General features: G+C 45.8%; 1 protein-coding gene across 1 annotated transcript in view; it reads left to right on the forward strand.

The window, feature by feature from the left end:
* Positions 1–13,102: 13,102 nt before the first annotated feature.
* Positions 13,103–18,687, forward strand: part of Scg3 (secretogranin III) — a 31,175-nt gene continuing 25,590 nt past the window's right edge. Inside the window, exons 1-2 of the mRNA XM_010609098.3 lie at positions 13,103–13,164; positions 18,131–18,513. Of these exons, the coding sequence (XP_010607400.1) occupies positions 13,103–13,164; positions 18,131–18,513 (445 nt within the window). The remainder of the gene's footprint in view (positions 13,165–18,130; positions 18,514–18,687) is intronic.

Raw genomic sequence — 18,687 nt, forward strand, 5'->3', positions numbered from 1 at the left:
GCGCAGCCCTGCGGAGTTCCCTAGAAGCCCGGGGCCCGAGAGCGGCGCCGCGGGCGGGCACGCGCCCCTGCGTGTCTAACTAATGTTAGCTCAGCGCCGGCTCTGCTAACCTCGGGGAGGGATGTTGTCGGCCCTCGGAGATCCCACCTGGTGGGGTCCGAGAGCCCCGCGATCTCTTAAAGTGTGGTGCCTTCGCTGTTTTATTTGACATCTTACAGCTGCTTAGGGAAACTGAATTCGCCTGACAGCAAGTTATTTTTGCTGTCTTGTCACGACTCTTGTCACGACTAGTCTAGACCTCTTAAGGGCCCCCTCGACACTTTGTACCCCACGGGGACTGTCGTGAGGTGGCAGAATCTCCTGATTTCTCAGACCCTGTGCTGAACTTTGGTTAAGACGGGGAGCAGACTGTCTACTCCAGGTTAGTTCCGTGCAAAATGTTGAGCTGGGGCTGTGTGAAAGTCCCGGGAGCAGGGAAGTGGAAAGGACAGTGAGACAGGGCTGCCTGGAAGGCAGGCAGAACGCCAGGCCTGTGTCGTGATTGAAACCCAAGTCCGTGCACCGCGGAATACGCAGGATACTGTGGACTAAGGGTGGATGTGTGTGGAGACAGAAGCCGACAGCATGGCGGCATTCAATGTGGAGAAAATAGAGGGGGTGGGCTTGGAGCAGTGAAGTGACAGGGTGGGCTCCAGGAACGAAGATCAGATTAGATTCACGAGTGAGGCTGCGGGATTCGGGGTGGGGAAACGCACTAATGGTCAAGAGATAGCCACGAGGTCTTTGCCTCTTGCTCTGCACGGCGTGGAGAGTGCACACTCCCAGTTAAAAGTCAAGATTTCCTTCTGGGTCAGATATTTCTGAACAAAAAACTTTATATAATCAGATCTGCTTTAGGAAAATAACTTTGAAGCATTTAAGAGAAGGGTAGTAAAGATCGGAGGCAAAGATGGAATGTAGTTGGTAATCTGTTCAGTGGAAAGGGGAGTTGGGATCAAAGGTAATTCCCAACAACCAATGGCATTTTCCTTTTCATTTAGTGACAGGACTGCCCCCCCAGTCACCCAGAGTAAAATCCTCAGAGCCTGCTGTGGCCTCTCTGGTCCCTTCCCCCCACATCCATGGTTCTTCTGAAGGTTCCCAAGTCATGACACTGGGCATCTCTACAGCCCTCAGAATTTAATTACCTAACAGCCCGACTGGTTTGAATGCTTTCTGTTCTTTGCTCTGCAACCTATTCAAAAAACCTTTTGTTTGTTGTTTGTTTGTTTGTTTGTTTTCAATGCTGGGAGTGGAACCCAGGGCCTGGCACATGCAACCCCTCTGCCCATATTCCCCTCCCTCCCCCAGCCCCAAAATATATCTTTCAAGGAAAAATTCCTCTGCTTAAAATCCCCAGCCACACCTTATCAGTTAAAGTCTAAATTCCTCAGTTTAGCTGACAAACCCGTTCAGTCAGCTTCTGCGTAGTCATTCTGATCTGTTTCAAACTGTTCCCTCATCCCTGCTGCTCTCCAGCCCCCTTGTTCCATCCTTTCCAGAACATTCTGTGTTCTGTGCATCCTTGCCTTCCCTCCTGCTCTTTGCTCTCTCTACAATCCCTTCCTCCCCTTGTTGACAAGACATTTTAGCTCAGAAGTCCCCTATTCAGTAAAACCTTTCTTGACCAGCTCCAAGCACCTTGAGGCTTCCTCCTCTGTAAAACACTCATACCACAAGTGTCCCAAGGTAGTATAAAAGATTTGCTTATACTCTGTCGCTTTCTCTACCAGAGTTCAAGTCAGAGTCAGTGACTGCAGCTGAATCATAATGCTTTATCTACTGACATGTAAGACATGAATAATAACATCCAATTTTGCAAGGAAAATTTATGGTGTTAAAAAATATATATACCTTTCTCCAGGTGCAGTGGCACATACCTATAATCCTAGCTACCCAGAAAGCTGAGGAAAATGGATTGCAGGTTCCAGCCCAGCTTGGGAAATTTAGTGAGACTGTCTCAAAAAAAAAATTAAAAGTCCTGGGATGTAGTTCAGTGGTAGAGCGCTTAATTAGCACACAGGAAGCCCTAAATTCAATCTCAGTTGCTGCAAATGTAAAGCCCCCAGAAAACCCTACTTCTATTATACAGGTATGTATTTGTATTTGTAAAAGTGTTTCAATGATGCTATAGAAGTTTCATGGAGATAAGTGTTACATAATCATTTAAATCAGTATTCTGTTGTTAAATGTAATTTATACGAAGCCCATGTTTCAGACTGAGTGCTTATACTAGGCCCCAGGAGACCAGAACAAATCAAAATGAAATCACTCAGGTTGGAGTTCCACATCACCAAGACCAAACTAAGTTGTTTGTCTGACCTTTTGAGAAACCAGGAGAGTGAGAGATATGAACTGGATAATAGTAACCAGTGTTAGCACTCTTGATGAGGAACTCCCCTACCACTTGCAAAGGAAGTTTGAAGGGAAGAAATCCCTTATAGGTCGGTGTCATGGTGCAGGCCTATGATCTCCCCACTCAGGAGCTGAAGCAGGAGGGTCGCTGTGAGCTACGTAGTGGTTACATAGTGAATTCAAATCCAGCCTGAACTCCACAGTGAAACCCTATTCTCAAACACACACACACACACACACACACACACACACAAGTTTGCCAAAATTCCACATTATTTAACCCATTTCACAATGGCCTCTTGTTTTAGAACATTCCACAAAGTTTGGACCCACTTACACAGCTGTGAGACTGAGACTCTTCCTTCTCCCCTCAATATCAACTCAAAGCAGGAAGGCTGTTCCTTGCTGCTCTCATGAGTCCTTTAAAGGACCTCTTGATAACTACCTCTCAGAGTTGAGACTAGCTGGTTAAGTCACCTGGAGTTGTAGCTGAGTCTTTATTGCCCCCTCTGGTCAGCCAAAGCAGGTCTCCACGTCCACCAGATCAGCTGGACCACAGTTTGACAGCCCACAATTTTGTTTCATCCTTGTCCATCTTAACCTTTTTCATGGACCTACAATTAAATCAGAGATTTAAAAAACCACTTTGTGTCATTAACCAATCATGCTAATGTATTATATAATTTCTCCTATTTTAATAGTAGTTTAAATAGTAACAAATGCTGTACCTTTGGAGCTGGATATAACGGCACATTGAATGTCAGAGGGACTCTGCTCATATGTATACTCTAGTTAGCTAGTACTGAGAGTAAAAATGACCCCAAAACTTAGTGGCTGAGAAAAATAGTAACCACTCATTATCTCACAGTTTCTGTGGGTTACGAATTCAGTGGAAGTGGGCCTCAGATTTAGCTCAGTGGTGCTGCGCCTGCCATACAAGCACAAGGACCTGAGTTTGATCCCCGGTACCAAAAAAAAAAAAAGAAAAGAAAAGAAAGTTAGCTTTCTAGAATAGACATTTTAGTTCAGAATTTCTCATAAGGTTTTAGTCAGAATGTCAGCTAGGAAGAAAAAATGTCAGCTAGATGCTAAATGAGGCGCTAGACACAAAAGGCCATATATTGTGTAATTCTATTTCTATGAAATTTCTGAAAAGGGAAATCTATAGTCACAGAAGATAGGTTAGTGGTTGCCTGGGGCTGAGAGTGGAACAGAAAGTAACTGCTAATGGATATGGGGTTCCTTCTGGGCAGAAATGTTCTAAAATTAGATTGTGGTCATAGGTGAGTGGTTCTGTAAATTTACTAGAAATCATTGACTTATACACTTGAAATTAGTAAATCCTATGGTAAATAAGTTACAGACTCAATAAAGCTACTTAGAAGACAAAACGAAACAAAATTAGCTAGATGTGGAGTCACCTACAAGCTCAAAGGCTTGCTTCCAAAATGGCTCCCTGTCTTGGCTGGCAGGGTGATCCTGGCAGTTGGCTGGAGGACACAGTTCCTCACTATGTGATCCTCTTCACAAGGTTGTGTGTCTTCAAGGCGTGACACCTGCCATCTCCTAAAACCAAATGATGCAGGAGAGATCAAGATAGAAACTGCAATGTCTTCTGTAACCTAGTCACCCACCATCACTTCCACCATACTGTGTTGCATATACAGGCCAGCCATAGTACAGTGTGGGAGAGTGTGTCCCAAGAAACTGCAGAGTAGGCAGTAAGAATCCTAGGGAGCCATCCTAGAAGCTATCTTGGAAGTGTAGCACTGGTAAGTACCACACCACAGTACTTACAGATTTCATCTTCAGTAGAAGAGGGGCATCAGTTTTACTATGGAAGCAACTGGAATTTCTCTTTAGAAATCTATAACATCATAATGCTGGTCTTTAAAACATCATCAGCCATGCAGCACTGAACTGTCTACATGATTTAAATATTAAATGACAAGTAACTCTGATTAAAGTCTAATGCCCACGTTTTTAAATATTTTCTGGTTGTGGGGTCCTTACAATTTCCTTATAGATATTGAACACTTTAAACTACTACTTTCTTCAGTCAATAGCAATAGAAACACTGACTCACAGTTAGCAATTTATTTTGCATTTTTTTTCTAAATTGAGACAGGGTCCCACTTTGTAGCCCAGGCTGGCCTTGAATTGCAACCATCCCCCCATCTCATCCTCCTGAGTGCTGGGATTCCAGGTGTGCACCACCATGCCCAGCTCATTTTGCGGTCTACTTCGATAAGACTGACATTAATGTAGTAACGATGCTTTCATGGCTTTTGAATCATAAGCAATAGCAGTTATGAATTTTGATCTAAAATATGGGGATGAGCCTATTTCAGTTATCTATCGCTATGTAACAAACCATTCCAAGATTTAATGACTTAAACAAATTATTGTTCTTTTTTTGTGGTACCAGGGATCAAACTTGGGACCTTGCTCTTACAAGGCAGGCAGCGGAACCACTGAGCCAAATCCCTGACCCCTGTGTTAGTTAGTTGGTTAGTTAGTTAGTTAGTTAGTTATTAAATTATTCTTCTTGATGCTCTGTGAAGTGGTTGGCAAGTTGCTCTGCTGGTCCCCGGGCTCTCAAATGCAGCTTTGCACAGCTGGGGTAGGCAGTCTAAGCCAGCCTCATGCCTGGCTGTTTATGCTGCTGGTTGTCTGGGGTGCGTGGCTCCTGTCCACCTGGCCTCCCGTCCTTCATTGGGTAGACTAACTTCCTTGGGCCACACAGAGTCACATCTCTCACATTCCTTGGTCCAAACAGGTCACAGAGCCAGCACAGATTCAAGGACTGGGGAAATAAACCCCACCTTTTAATGGGGGAACAGGAAAGTCACACTATAGGGAAGTACAGGCAGGCTTACCAGCCACCTTTAATGATTTTTTTATCATCTCTATGGCCTGTGATTTGTTACATTTTCTTTTAGTTAAGAATGCCTCTTACAGGGTGGAAAAACTTACATACTTGCTATGTCTTTCTCTGTTAGAGGGAACATTAAATTATTGTCCTCTTGTCTCCTGTCTCTCAGATTCTTAGCTATTTAATGTAAACATAGTATTTTGTTTTCTGTGGCCTCAACTTTTTGTAACATTTTCACTAACTCAATTTGCATAATGTACCCCCAATATAGTAAATAAGTACTTGGCTTAATAAGCAATTTCTTGAGTTCCTACTGTGTCCCAGGCACTGTGCCAGGCATTGGGAGTTAAAACAACAACCGCCACAGCAATCCTAATAGATAGGAGCAGCCCTAACCGAGACACCAAAAACAGTGGCATAAATAAGACAAGTTTATTTGCCACTCGTGTAAAAAAAACCCAAATGTAGAGTCCTCACAGGGGCCTCTAGTTTTCTGGGACTCAGTGGGAAACTGAGTTTTCCACCCTAGGGCCCCAAGCTAGAGCTGTGTCCAGATGGAGCTGCAGCCATCCCAGCTGTGTTCAGGGAAGGAGAAGAAGGAAGGACAGGCCCAACAGCTGCCTCCTAAGAAGAGAGGCCAGTGATGGCTGTCCTTCAACCTCAGCCAGCATCTCATTTATCAGAACTTACCACATGACCAAACAGCAGAAAAGGGCAGGGAAGTACAGTCTGGATTCCAGGTATCTAATTCCCAGCTAGAAACTGGGGTCCTCCTGAGGAGAAAACAGCTGCAGTCAGCAATGGTCAAGACACAGCCTGCCGCCAGGCAGGCAGAGAAGGAAAGAGCCACTGTGGGACTGCCCAACCGCAGGACCCAATTCACACTGCCGAGTTCTGCAGACATGGGATCCTCTGAACGAAGTATTTTAATTAATTAATTTGGAGACAAGGTCTGGCTACGTAGCTCAGGCTGGCCTCACTCACGGCGATCCTCTGGCCTGAGCCTCCTCTGCCTCCTCTGGAGGGCTGGCTCTGGACTTCTCATTTAAGAAAGACCTGTGGTGGGGAAGGTGCGAGGGACGGGGAGCTCATGGGTGTCAGGGAGTGTCCCTGGGTTGTCTGTGCCCTGGTCTGGTAAACAGTGCCTCTCATTTACTCTCTCACTCCTTCAGCAAACTGCCCCGGCTCTCGGCTCGACTGTAGCAACCTCTGTACCTCTCTTAGATGGAGCCTCAGTGCCTGCGACACCGGTCAGCTCTTCAGGAACGTCTTCAGTTGGAGCAGCAGAACTCCCTTGTCCTCTTCTCTTCTTCCAGGATTTGTAAACTGAAATGCTCCCACTCACTCTAGTGTTGGAATGCCTGGCTCTGGCTGACGTCTAGATACTGAAAAAAGGGGGGATGAAGTGTGGAAGATCAGCTACCACCTTGAGCAAATGCTGAACAGACCACTGCCTCACACTGTGATTGTGTGTGTGTGTGTGTGTGTGTGTGTGTGTGTGTGCGCGCGCGCGCAGGGGATCGAACTTGGGACCTTGTGCTTGCGAAGTGAATTTTTAATAAATACCAGAAATGGAAGTATCACTCTGCCACGGGTGGAGTGGGTACTGGGAATTGAATCCACCATCTTCACATGGAGCTGCATTCCCAGCCTCGTCTTTTATTTTTTGTATTTTATTTTGACTCAGGGTCTTACCAAGCCACTAAATTACCCAAGCCCAGCTTGAATTTGTGGCCCAAGCTGGCCTGGAGCTGGGAGCACTCCTCCTGCCTCAGCCTCCCATAGGGTCACAGTTGAGTGCTGCCACACCCAGCTCCCTCAGCGATCTTTAAAAATTAAAATCAAGGGCTATATGCAAAGCAAGAGCAATCAACCCCATAGATTGCCTTTAATTATATTGTTCCATTTTCCTGATACAGTTGTACAAGACTATTAAGATTATTTCTGGGAACTGTGTAGCCCCGGTTGAGTGATTTACCCATCACCACAACCACCAAGACCCAGTTTCCTGTCTAAGGTAAGCCTGAGAAACATAATGGCAGTGAAGGCTGTAGTTACAGAGTAATTTACCAACTACTCATGCCTTGGGAAGATTGTCCTCTGTCCTCAAATTACATCCTTCCGAGCCTGTGACAGTGGCCTACACCTGTAATCCCAGCACTCGGGAGGCTGAGGCAGGAGGAGTGCTCCAAGCTCCAGACCAGCTTGGGCTACAGAATAAGTTCAAGGCCCACCTGAAGTACGTAGCGAGACCCTGTCTCAAAACAAAACGAAACAGAGGACCTAATGACATCTTTCCCTTTGTGGGGAGGGGAGTGCTAAGACCCCTTTGTGAAAACAAAGTCTACAGCAAGTAAAGTGATGCTCTCTAACATCCTGGCTGGGCAAAATGAAGTTGGCAACTGTACATTGTCACTTTTCTCCATTCTTATTGTATGTCTGAAATCTAAGCCTGGCAACTGCTACACAGACAGTGAAAGCTGCAGGGCTGTGAGACTTCAATGACATCACCTTCTTCCCCTAAGAGCCCTCCAGGCCCCACCTGCACAGTGACTTCTCAGCCCTCCCAGGCATGGTCACCGCTTGCCCTGCGTCACACTCTTCCCAAATGGTTGCTTTCTCTTAGTCAATTATTCCTCTTATCCAATCTCTGTGATAATTTTGATGCTTGACTTTTCTGTGATTTAAGACTTAAAAGTTGAACTGCCATGGTAGAGGCACACACCGAAAGTCCTCTGGGAGGCTGAGGTGGGAGGATATCAAGTTCAAGCCCAGCCTGGACAATTTAGAGACTTAGTGAGACCTTGTCTCAAAATAAAAACTAAAAATGACTGAGGATGTAGCTCAGCACAGAGACCCAGGGAACATAATGCAGAGGAAAGAACTTTTTTGATGTATTTTTTTCATGATATAAATGCACACGGACATTTTGGACAGAAACAGAACAGTTATGCCTTCGACTCCCACATACAACCTCTCATCCCCCTCTTATCCAAGCACAGAAAATCATATTTCAGGGCTAGTTTTAAAGAAATTGCTAAAAATCACTGAAAGAACATATTAACAAGGGAAAACAGCAATGTACTCCCAAAGCCTGAAGATGAACATTGCCTCGAAAAACCGAGTCTTCAAGCTGGGTCCTGTAATCGCACACTGGAGGCTGAGGCAGGTGGATGGCAAGTTTGGGACCACCCTGGATACCGTAGTGATTTTAGTGAGACCCTGTCTCAAAATAAAAAATACAAAAGGGCCAGGGATGTAGCTCAGGGCAAAGGCCCTAGGTTCCATCCCCAGTACTGAGAGAGGGAGAGATAGAGAATCAAATTTCAGAACAATTTAAACAGATTTAAATACAATCAAATGGAACCAAAAATCGAACCAACAATATAAACAAAGACTTAATAATTTTAAAAAAACCAATCACAAGTATAATTTTGGAGTAATCTGGTTTGCCAGAGTTTCCACTTGCACCTACAAGTTTATAAAAGTCACAGTGGTGACAGAAATATCCCTATTATTCTACTCTACATAGATTCACAGGGGAATAATTGTCAACTCTAGTCACCATTTTTTTTTTTTTTTTTTTTTTTTTGGTACTGGGGATTGAACTTGGGTCCTTGTGCTTGAAAGGCAGGCCAGCGAACCACTGAGCTAAATCCCCGGCCCCTAGTCACCATAGTTTAAGAGTAACTCTAGGAATAAATACAGCTGGGCCCGGTGGCACATGCCTATAACCCCAGCACCCAGGGCAGAGCCTGGTCGGTCGCCATGGGTTCGAGGCCAGCTTGGACTACATAGCAAGACCCTGTGGAGGGGGTCATAGAAGGAAGACTAGCGCTCATTTATTCGTGCCACACGTATTTGTGGGGTTTGGTGGTTGTATTTGTTTACTTATTTATTTATTTACTTACTGGTACTGGGGATCGAATTCAGGACCTTGCACAGGTTTGGTGCCACTAAGCTACATCCCCAGCCTTTGGTGGTGTTTTGTTTTTTTGAGACTAGGTCTCACTCGGCAGTCCAAGCTGGCCTCAACTTCCTATGGGCTGAGATTACACGTATGTACCACCAGGCCCTATACCACACCAAAAATATTTGAGTATTTGGGTGCACGCAGGAGGGGACAGCAGAAAGCCCCTCAGGGTGGAATGGGACAGAAATGACTCCCACTGTCCACCAGGAGGCAGGATTTCCTCACATTTCCGGAGGGCCGGAGGAAACTAAAACCATCTGTAATTTTGAGAGTTCTTTCCGTGTAAATCCAACCCTGTAAAGTGACATCCATTGTCACATGAATGGAAAGGAGAATTGTTCTGGCAATTAATAGGTTGGCCCAATTGCTGAGTAATTCTAGAAGTTTTCTCTGAGGGTTGCTACAACAAATAGCTTTTTAAAAAAACTTGTAAGGTTTTTTTCTCATTAAAAATATCAGAAAAAATAAAAATATTATCAGATCACAGACATTTTAGGCATCTTACTTAACCCTTACCATATTTTTATGTTCTTTTCTGACCCTTTCTTCTCTAAGAATATTTTTATGGTTATAATCAAATTGTACATAAAATACATGCAAACTGTACATAAAATTGACCTATTTGCCTTAATCACATTGAAAAATTAGTATATTTAAAGTATGCTACAATGTGCTTGTAAAATATACTTACATATTTGTATATTTTAAATGTATTAAAAGATACTTATTCAAGCCAGGCATGGTGGCACACACCTGTCATTCCAGCACTTGAGAGGCTGAGGCAGGAGGATCACCATGGGTTTGAGATCTGCCTCAACTACACAGTGAGAACCCGTCTCAAAAAAATAAAATGTAAAAATTACTAGGAGAAGCAGTGAGAGGTGACTTACTTCTAAATTTCTGTAGCTTCTACTTTTTTAAATCAGAAGGAATTTTGATTCCAAAAAATTCTACTTGGTTCCATTTTTACCAAGTGTAACCCAACATTGTCATCTCTAATGTGTCTCCCTCAGAAAGGCATAAGAAAGTGCTGCAGGAGGCATGTATGCCCAGGGCCAGTGGCACATGCCTGTAAATTCCAGAACTGGAGGCTGAGGCAGGAGGATCACTGCAAGTTTGAAGGCAGTCTGAACTGCATAGCAAGACTGTGTCTCAAAACACACACACACACACACACACACACACACACACAGCCTGTATTAAATTGTTTACAGGAACATTATTTCCATCTTCTGGTGGTGATTTTGTTTCCTACTCCCCAAGAATGCATATGCAACCCCATGAGACCCCTCGGGAGCCACTAGCACATCTGGTGGGAGCCCTGGGGATGAGGCCTCCTCCAGAATCCCTGCCTTCTCTGCCCCAGTGAGTCTTTACGGGCCCCGCCTTGGCAGTGCTTCTTTCTATCAGATCATTCCAAGAAACCTGCAGATAACCATGCTGTGAGTCTCCTATTTACAAGGCAAAACCCTAAGCCAGGAAAGGTGGGTCACACCTGCGATCCCAGCACTCAGGAGGCTGAAGCAGGAGGATCACCATTTGAGGCCAGCCTGGACAATATGGTAAGTTCAAGGCCAGCCTGAACTGGATAGTGAGATTCTATCCCAAAACAATACAAAAGAGAAAATAACAATGCTAATGTTTATCTTTGCCATGTTTTATAATCCCATTGTAAGATCACATATTGTATATGTATCATAATCATAAGATTTTTTCCTGATTTGTGAACTTATTTGCATGAAATTTTGCCTAGATATAAAATATTTATATATTTTTTTCATTCCCTTCATTTCAAAACGAATCATGCTCTATGAAATTTTGTTTGTTTGTTTTGTTTTTTGTTTTTTGAGACAGGGTCTCACTATGTAGTTGAGACTAACCTGGAACTCACTAAGTAGTCCAGGCTGGTCTTGAACACACAGTGCTCCTCCTGCCTCAGCCTCCAGAGTGCTGGGATTATAGGCATGTGCCACCACACCTGGTGTATGAAATATAACATTCAGCCATATCTGGGCCAGCATTTCTGTCATCCACACATCTGCTGCAGAAATTGATAAGCACTGATACTTTTCCATGAATCAGAATTGCTAGAAACCTTTTATACTTTTTTTTGTTTGTTTGTTTGTTTGTTTGAGACAGGGTCTCACTATAAAGTTGGGACTGACCTGGAACTCACTATGTAGCCCAGGCTGGTCTCGAACTCACAGAGATCCTCCTGCCTCAGCTGATGGACTCATGGGCCGCTTTCAAGATTTGGCTGACGTTTTTAAGAATAAGTTACAGATACCAGACACCGTGACATTCTACCTCCGAACGACTTAGCAGTCTCCTCTAAACATTAAGGACAGAGACCCATGATATCCAACAAACACACAATCATTCCTTTTGTTTGTTTGCTTGTTTCAGTTTTTTGAGACAGGGTCTCACTATGTAGTTCAGACTGGCCCTGAATTCACCATGTAACCAAGGCTGGCCTTGAACTCCTCCTGCCTCAGCCTGCCCACTCCCGGGATTACAGGTGTGTGTCACCACACCCAGCCTCAAACACTCCTGTAGATGAATGAAATAACACTTCTGCATCTGAATTTTCTGGCTGTACAAAAACATCATTCATGACAGCGTCCAGCCGAATCCCGCACACAGCTTCTGTCTCCTCCCTGAGTCCGCGAAGGCTGGCGCAGCTCTGAGCACGCTCTCACAGGATCGTGACAGGGATCTCGGAGCAGGGCCCAAGACGCCTCCGTGGCCTTCCTGCTTCTGGATTTGTCCCTTTGCTTCCGCATGCGTTTCTTCCTGTAGCCGCTGGACTCGGGCCTGACACTGGAATGAGACTCCAGCTGAGATCTCCTGGAGCAGGACTCTCGCAGGCACCCCACCTATGGGCGTCCCTGTCCCACTCTTTGCTGGGAAGTTGGTCCCCAGATTCTGGCTGGCCCAGCCCGGCTCCGCTTCTATGGGAAAAGCGTCACGGAGATAGGATTTATATTCCGTGCGCTTCACGCAGTGCTGGGGCAGAGGCCATCGCTGCCACGGGTTCCTTGACCTTTTTCCACTACATGTTCGTGGTAGGACAGTGGCTCTCACATGGGGATCGGAGCCAGAGATTAGGTCACTGCACAGAAAATCACCAAGGGGAACAGGAAGAGAGAAGCGAACACGACATGTAGAATGGGTCCCGGAAATAGCCAGGAGCTGGGGGTGGAGGTGGAGAGACACAGGGCCAAGGCCAGCCCAGTGGCCCACGAGAGACTGAGGAAGGACATCGCTCCACACGGGGAGGCTGGCGGAGGGACTTTCTTTAATTTTCATTTTCATTTTCTTTATTCCCTGGTGGCAGGAAATCCTGAAAAGAAGGCGCAAGGCAATGGGGAAAGGGGCACAAACCCTAATCACCCATCACTGAGAAGCTGTATTTGAGCCAGGTCTTGCAGGAAGGGAGGATGTCCCCAGAGACTACTCCAGGCGGAAGTCACCGTAAAAGCTCCCATGAGCCGGGTGCGACCCCAGCACTCTGGGAGGCTGAGGCAGGAGAATCGAAAGATCTAGCCCAACCTGGCAACTTAGGGAGAGCCTGTTTCTAAAAACTATAAAAAGGACCATGGTGTAGCTCAAATAGCCCTGGGACGGCCCACCTGAGGACCAAGGGGCGAGGACCCTTACACGGGCCCTGCAGAGTCCTTGTCAGTCTCTGAGCACATTGGTCCTGTCTGATCACCCCGTGCACTCCCGGCGAGCTGCCAGCCCAGTTCCCCAGGGTCTTTGAACCACGACCCTAATCACGCGGGGCCTGGTGGCTGCCACTTGGGGCGCGGTGGCAGCTGCAACCTGTGGGGATAGCTGGAGGCACTGCCGACCCCGTCATGGCACCTTGGGACCAGGAAGGGGGAGAACAGCCTTTCTTCCCACTGTCCACCTGTGAACAGTAAGTTTAAAAGAAACTTTTCACTGTTTTTATTGTGAACACTTTCGGACCATCCAAAACAAGAGAGAACTCCATGTGGAACCTCTGTGCACTCACAAAATAATTACCACCCCACGGCCAATCTTACTTTCCTCATTTATCTAGCTATGTATTTACTCCTGGGATAGATCAAAGCTAGTTCTAGGCATCGGTATGTGACCAGCATTTATTATACAAAAGACAGTATTCTAGATGCTGGGAATATATTTTATGTGTTTAGGTTTGTTGGTCATTCTTTGAGACAGGGTGCACCACACCGAGTCTGCTTTGTCACTCAATTTCTCCCCTGACAGTTCCTGCTTCTTTCTCACTCCTTTCCTCCCCCAGGGCTGACCCAAGAGGGCTCCCTAGGAAATGCCCTGCATGCTGCTCTCCACTTTGGTTTGGTCCCTCAGGAACTGGAGACAGCAGAGCTCCACGAGAACATGTTTTCAGCTAAGAAATGCTGTGCGTCAGAGGTCATGTTCTAGAAACAGCTAAAGGAAGACCATCAAGGGGAGAGGAAACACCAAATGCAAAGGCCCTGAGGCAGGAGCGGGTCTGTTGTGTTGGAGAAAAATCAGGGCCTCTCATGGGGCCAGCTTAACAACAGGCAAGATCAGAGTCGGGCCAAAAAGTATGAAGACAACACGGCCACGATGGGCTCGACTTTCCTCCAACTGGAGCAGATGAAGAATTTCTTGCGCTGAAGCTCTCAGGCCCCTCGCTGGTCTCCACACTGCCTCCATCCCCAGGAGAGATTCCCAGATGGCCCGCTGTCTGTGCAGACCACGAGCTGGGTGAGGGCTCATGGTCACTCGGCCCCTTCCAGACCCCAAACTCCCCAGGAACACTAAAGCCCATACACTGGCTTAATTGACAGAGAAAAGAGCAAGAACTCAATCCCAAGATAGAGGGACAGGTTGAGAGAATCAAAAGAATGTTTTGTTTTTCTACCCAGGATCAAACTCAGGACCTTTTGCTTGCAAGGCAAGCAGCGGAACCACTGAGCTAAATCCCTGGCCTGAGAATTCAAAGAATGTTTAAACTACCTATCTTAAAATAAGTAAACAGAACTGGCCCACTCCTGTAGCAGACTAGTACCCTTCTGGGACTGGGCCACTTTTTCCTGGGATTTTCACCTCTCAAGAGAAGCGTGAATGAGACCAACTCCTGAAAATAAGACTCTCTCTCTCTCTCTCTCTCTCTCTCTCTCTCTCGCTCTCTATTTCTCTGAGTATTATACAGAGCTAAGCTACAGAGAAATATTACAAGCAGTCAGATAGGGCCAGGTCCTAAGAGTCAGGACAAAGGTGAAACACATCACAACATCTGTTGGAGACCAGGCTCAAGGTAGACGAGATGACCAGGCCTGCACACTTCCTCAAAGGACAAACATTGGGCCTAATGAAACCTAGATGGACATTGCCCACCCCGTGGTAACCAGGGCCTCTGGGCCCACCATCTCGTAGAAGTCTTTGTTCTTGCCATGCACACTTCTTATGTGACTTATTTCCCAACTGGACACTGTTACCTAAGCAACTATACTTGTAGCCTGATTTGTTGATCATAGCTGAAAGGCACGTTGTACCTACATTGTACGTGGTTGTGCTCTATAAAACTCCCCTATAAAGTAGGATCCCCAGCACCTCAGACATCTAACAGGTTGGGAGCTACAATATTTCATATTTCATCTTCTGTATCATGAGTGTGATCCTTTTGATTTCTGCCTCTTACTGATGTGACCTGGGAATTCTTTTTCCATAGGAGTCAGCAAACCTGTGAGCCTATTCTATGTGTCAGGTTCCTTATCTCCACTTCCGGGACTCCTAGGACCCTATCTGGTGACAGTTGACAGTTTTCTTGTGCTAGACGCTCACCAATCTTTCCATAGTCACTTTTCTTTGGGGGAAAAGTTCAGAAGCCCCTGCAAGATAGCCTAACATGGGGCCCCGCTACATCTTTTCCCTCAGTAATTTCAACATTTATTTGTACAGATAGCCAGATAGGTGAGCAGACAGGGAGAGATACCATTTTAGAAATATGCATTAAATGTTTTCTTTAAAAACATGCACCAATATGATATACACCAAAAATAATATTGGTTATCTCTATCAAATGACCTTTTTTCATTTTTACTTAATCTGTATTTTCAGAGTGCGTAGTTATTATTTTTGAAATAAGGACAAAAGAAGTATCTATAAAAAGCAGCACAGTGAGATTCAAGGAAGCAATGAATTTTCCTGAGGGATGAGAGGAAACTTTGAGACATTGGCCTCTCCCATCTTGCACTCAACCAAATACAACGTGTGACCTTGTTTGAATCCGGGCCACGCAAACCAGCTGTAAAAATATTTACAAGAAAATAGGAGAAATTTAACCTCTTCCTGGATGCTGATGATGATACTAAGCCAGTATTCTTATGAGGTATGCTGAGTATTTCAGCAATGTCAGGAAAAAGATCCTTATCTTTTAAATAAACAGACTGACATTTTTATGGCCAACATGACATGAAACCTGGGAATTTTATGGGCAGATAATTCACTGGCAGCATGAGGGGCTGAGGACATAAAGTCAAAGGAGTGATCATGAGTTCATGCTTACTGAATTTGGGGGAACAAATTCATGCATGGTCACTCCAATGTTTTCTCAACTTTTTTTTGGTATCAGGGATTGAACTCAGGGCCTTGTGTTTTCAAGGCAGGCAGCAGCACCACTGAGCTAAATCCCTGGCCCAGCTTTCTCAACTTCTTGCTTGGATATTTCTATAATGAGATATGCACTAGTAATTTATGTAATAATTTTTTTCTATAATAAGCCAAAGAACCCCTCTGAAATGTCTCTAGCATCAAGAGGGGCCCAGCAGGCGTCCTGGCCCTGCTTGCCGTTGTGAGCACATGGCAGGCAGCCTACTTGGGTGTAGTCCCTCTGCATTGTGTGTGCTTCATGCTTGTCCAATCTGGGTCCATGCCACCTGTTCTGTAATTTCAACATAAATTTTCAAAGTATTATTTGATGTTTATAGTGTACTTACATGTACGAATAAAGTATTTTAACTTTTTTAATATTAGTAAAAGGGCTATTTTTGCTTTGTAACCATTAATGCTGTTATTTAGATGCCACTTGAAATATGCATTTGCAAAAGGGACCCATAACACATGCTGGCCATAATTTGGTCACTGTCTTAGTCACTTTCCTTGTCACTGAGACTCCACAACTTCAAAAAGCATAGGTTGGTTTGGGCTCACATTTCAGCCCACAGTTGGCTGGTCCAGGGCAGGGCGGCCCAGCAGAGGGCCTAGTGGAGAACTGCTCATATCAAGGCCTCCAGGAAGCAGAGAGAGGTTGAGGGAAAAGCTGGCGAGGGAGAAAAACCCATCCAACCCACACCACCAGGGGCTGCCTCTTCGGACCAGACCCCACCTCCTAGCAGCAAGTCAGCCACAGCTTCCACCATCCAGTCATCCCCCCAAAATGCTGCCTTTGAGTGTATGAGGCTTCAGGGGTACACCTAGACCTAAAGCGTAACAGTCACTTATATTTAAATGAGAACCGGGTGCCGCACATGAAATCTATTCATTAAATAGTTGTTGCTGCTATAATCTTGTAAACCTGGCAACTATCTAAACACCTGACACACTTCAAGCACTCCAAAAACATCTGTTGGATGACCGAATGGATAAATGAAAATTAGGCTTCATCCATCCACAGAACTACCTAAGCTCACGGGGTCTCGTCTATAGCTAAAGGACAGGGATTAGTGTATAGTGGTAGCTTAAACGGTACTCCGTGATGCATCTGACCAGAAATCTGCTGCCTTCAGGTGGAGTGTGCACTGAGCCCACAGCTTTGAGTCCAAACAGCAGAGAACTACAAGCTTCCCTTTTCTTTCCAGCAAGTGGTCAGTGCCCTGATCCCCGTTCCCTCCTGAGTCTCACCTGTGAGGAAGGGCACGAAGGGTGCAGGGAGGGGTCAGCTCAGGGACAGCGTGACCTTTAGTCAGCGAAGGCTACTGTGCATAACACAGGATGATATTTCTTCCACTCCCAACACCACAGAATAACAGGCAAAAAGGCTATGACATTAAAAAAGATTAACAGGCTGCCTCACAATATCCTTGTCTTCAAAACGAATTGTTCAAAACAAGTACCCATATGATTCCCATGATAACAATGAGGTAAACAGACCCAGTCACCTGGGTTAAAGAGGAAGAAGGTAAGATTTACACTTCGCTGAGGTTGGATTTTACTCTTTTTTTTCAATTTCACTTTTTACGATACGTTTGCAGTACATGATTGCATTTGCCATGGGCGGTTGGTGCCTGGACAGCACAATTTCATTCCCTTTTTGTCCTCCTCTCCCCCTGCCTCCGTCTTGGTTCCCTTCCCATTTGCTAAAGATCCAGTATCCAAACAGAATTTTAAAATATGACCTGATTTTTAAGAATGCAATATATTAGAATAATAATACTGCTATCAGTGTGAAAGAAGACCTATTTGTAATGAGATTTTAAAGTACTCCGTAAACCCCACAAACATTATCTTATGGATCAATTTTTAAAAATTCACTTGGAAATAATCACACAACAGGTTTGTCACGGAAGTATCTGAGTGACCTCCAAGCTGAAAGGCTCCCAGAATGTTTGTCGGCTTGGCTGTTTGTTTGTTTTTGGGTACTTGGATACTAGCTGCTTCAAAAGCAGGGTGCAGAAATCAAAGGCCTGATTGTGCAGAGTCCTTGTCTTGGATCCTTATTCAGCCTGCTTCCCGGAAAGCCGCAGTTCAAAGGAAAGTATCCAAGTTTTGTCTTAAAACCGGAGACTAAAAAGCTCACTCAGCACCCTGCTCACACTGGGCTACTGTTTTCATCACTTGGAAGTCTTTGGCGAGCTGCTTGGGCGCAGTAACTTGGACTCTGGCAAGTCTCAGCACCTTCCTGCCTCCCTTAGGGAGCGCTGGGCACAGCTGTCCTTCTCCGGAAGGACATCTTTCTCCCTGAAGGAGCCGGGGACCGCCAGGTCCTTAGGTAATCGAGACCTGGGGGAGAATCTTACAGACCCGTACCCCCCCACATATGCGCTGGAAGACAGGAAAGTGAAACTGGCATTGCAGCTCCGGTGCTGGGGCCGACGCTCACGCCTGGGGGCCCAGGCAACAACTCTTCCTTGTGTTTCAGAGCTAGGAGAGAGTGTGCTTCAGCGAATCTCCGCGAGAGGCTGCTCCTTGCATCTCGCCATTCAAAGGGGCCCTGGGGCGAGAGCCCCAGCGGCCGCTGTCCCCTCGGCCGCCTCAGCAGGCTCCTGGGGGGAGAACTCGAGCTTCGTGCGATGCAGTAGGTAGAGGAAAGACGAGGGCCTGCGCGGACTCCAAGCGAAGACTCCAGGAAGACTCAGGCCAGGGGATCTACTTGTAACCAAGGCGAAAGCGAAGACCACACCGAGCCGGGCGCGCCCCCGACCGCGACAGGGAAGCTGCGCAGGCGCCGCCTCCTCTCGTGCGTCCCGGC

The sequence above is a fragment of the Fukomys damarensis genome, unplaced genomic scaffold, assembly GCF_012274545.1.
Source record: "Fukomys damarensis isolate Sample0158 unplaced genomic scaffold, DMR_v1.0_HiC HiC_scaffold_17, whole genome shotgun sequence".
NCBI classification, from domain to species: Eukaryota; Metazoa; Chordata; class Mammalia; order Rodentia; family Bathyergidae; genus Fukomys; species Fukomys damarensis.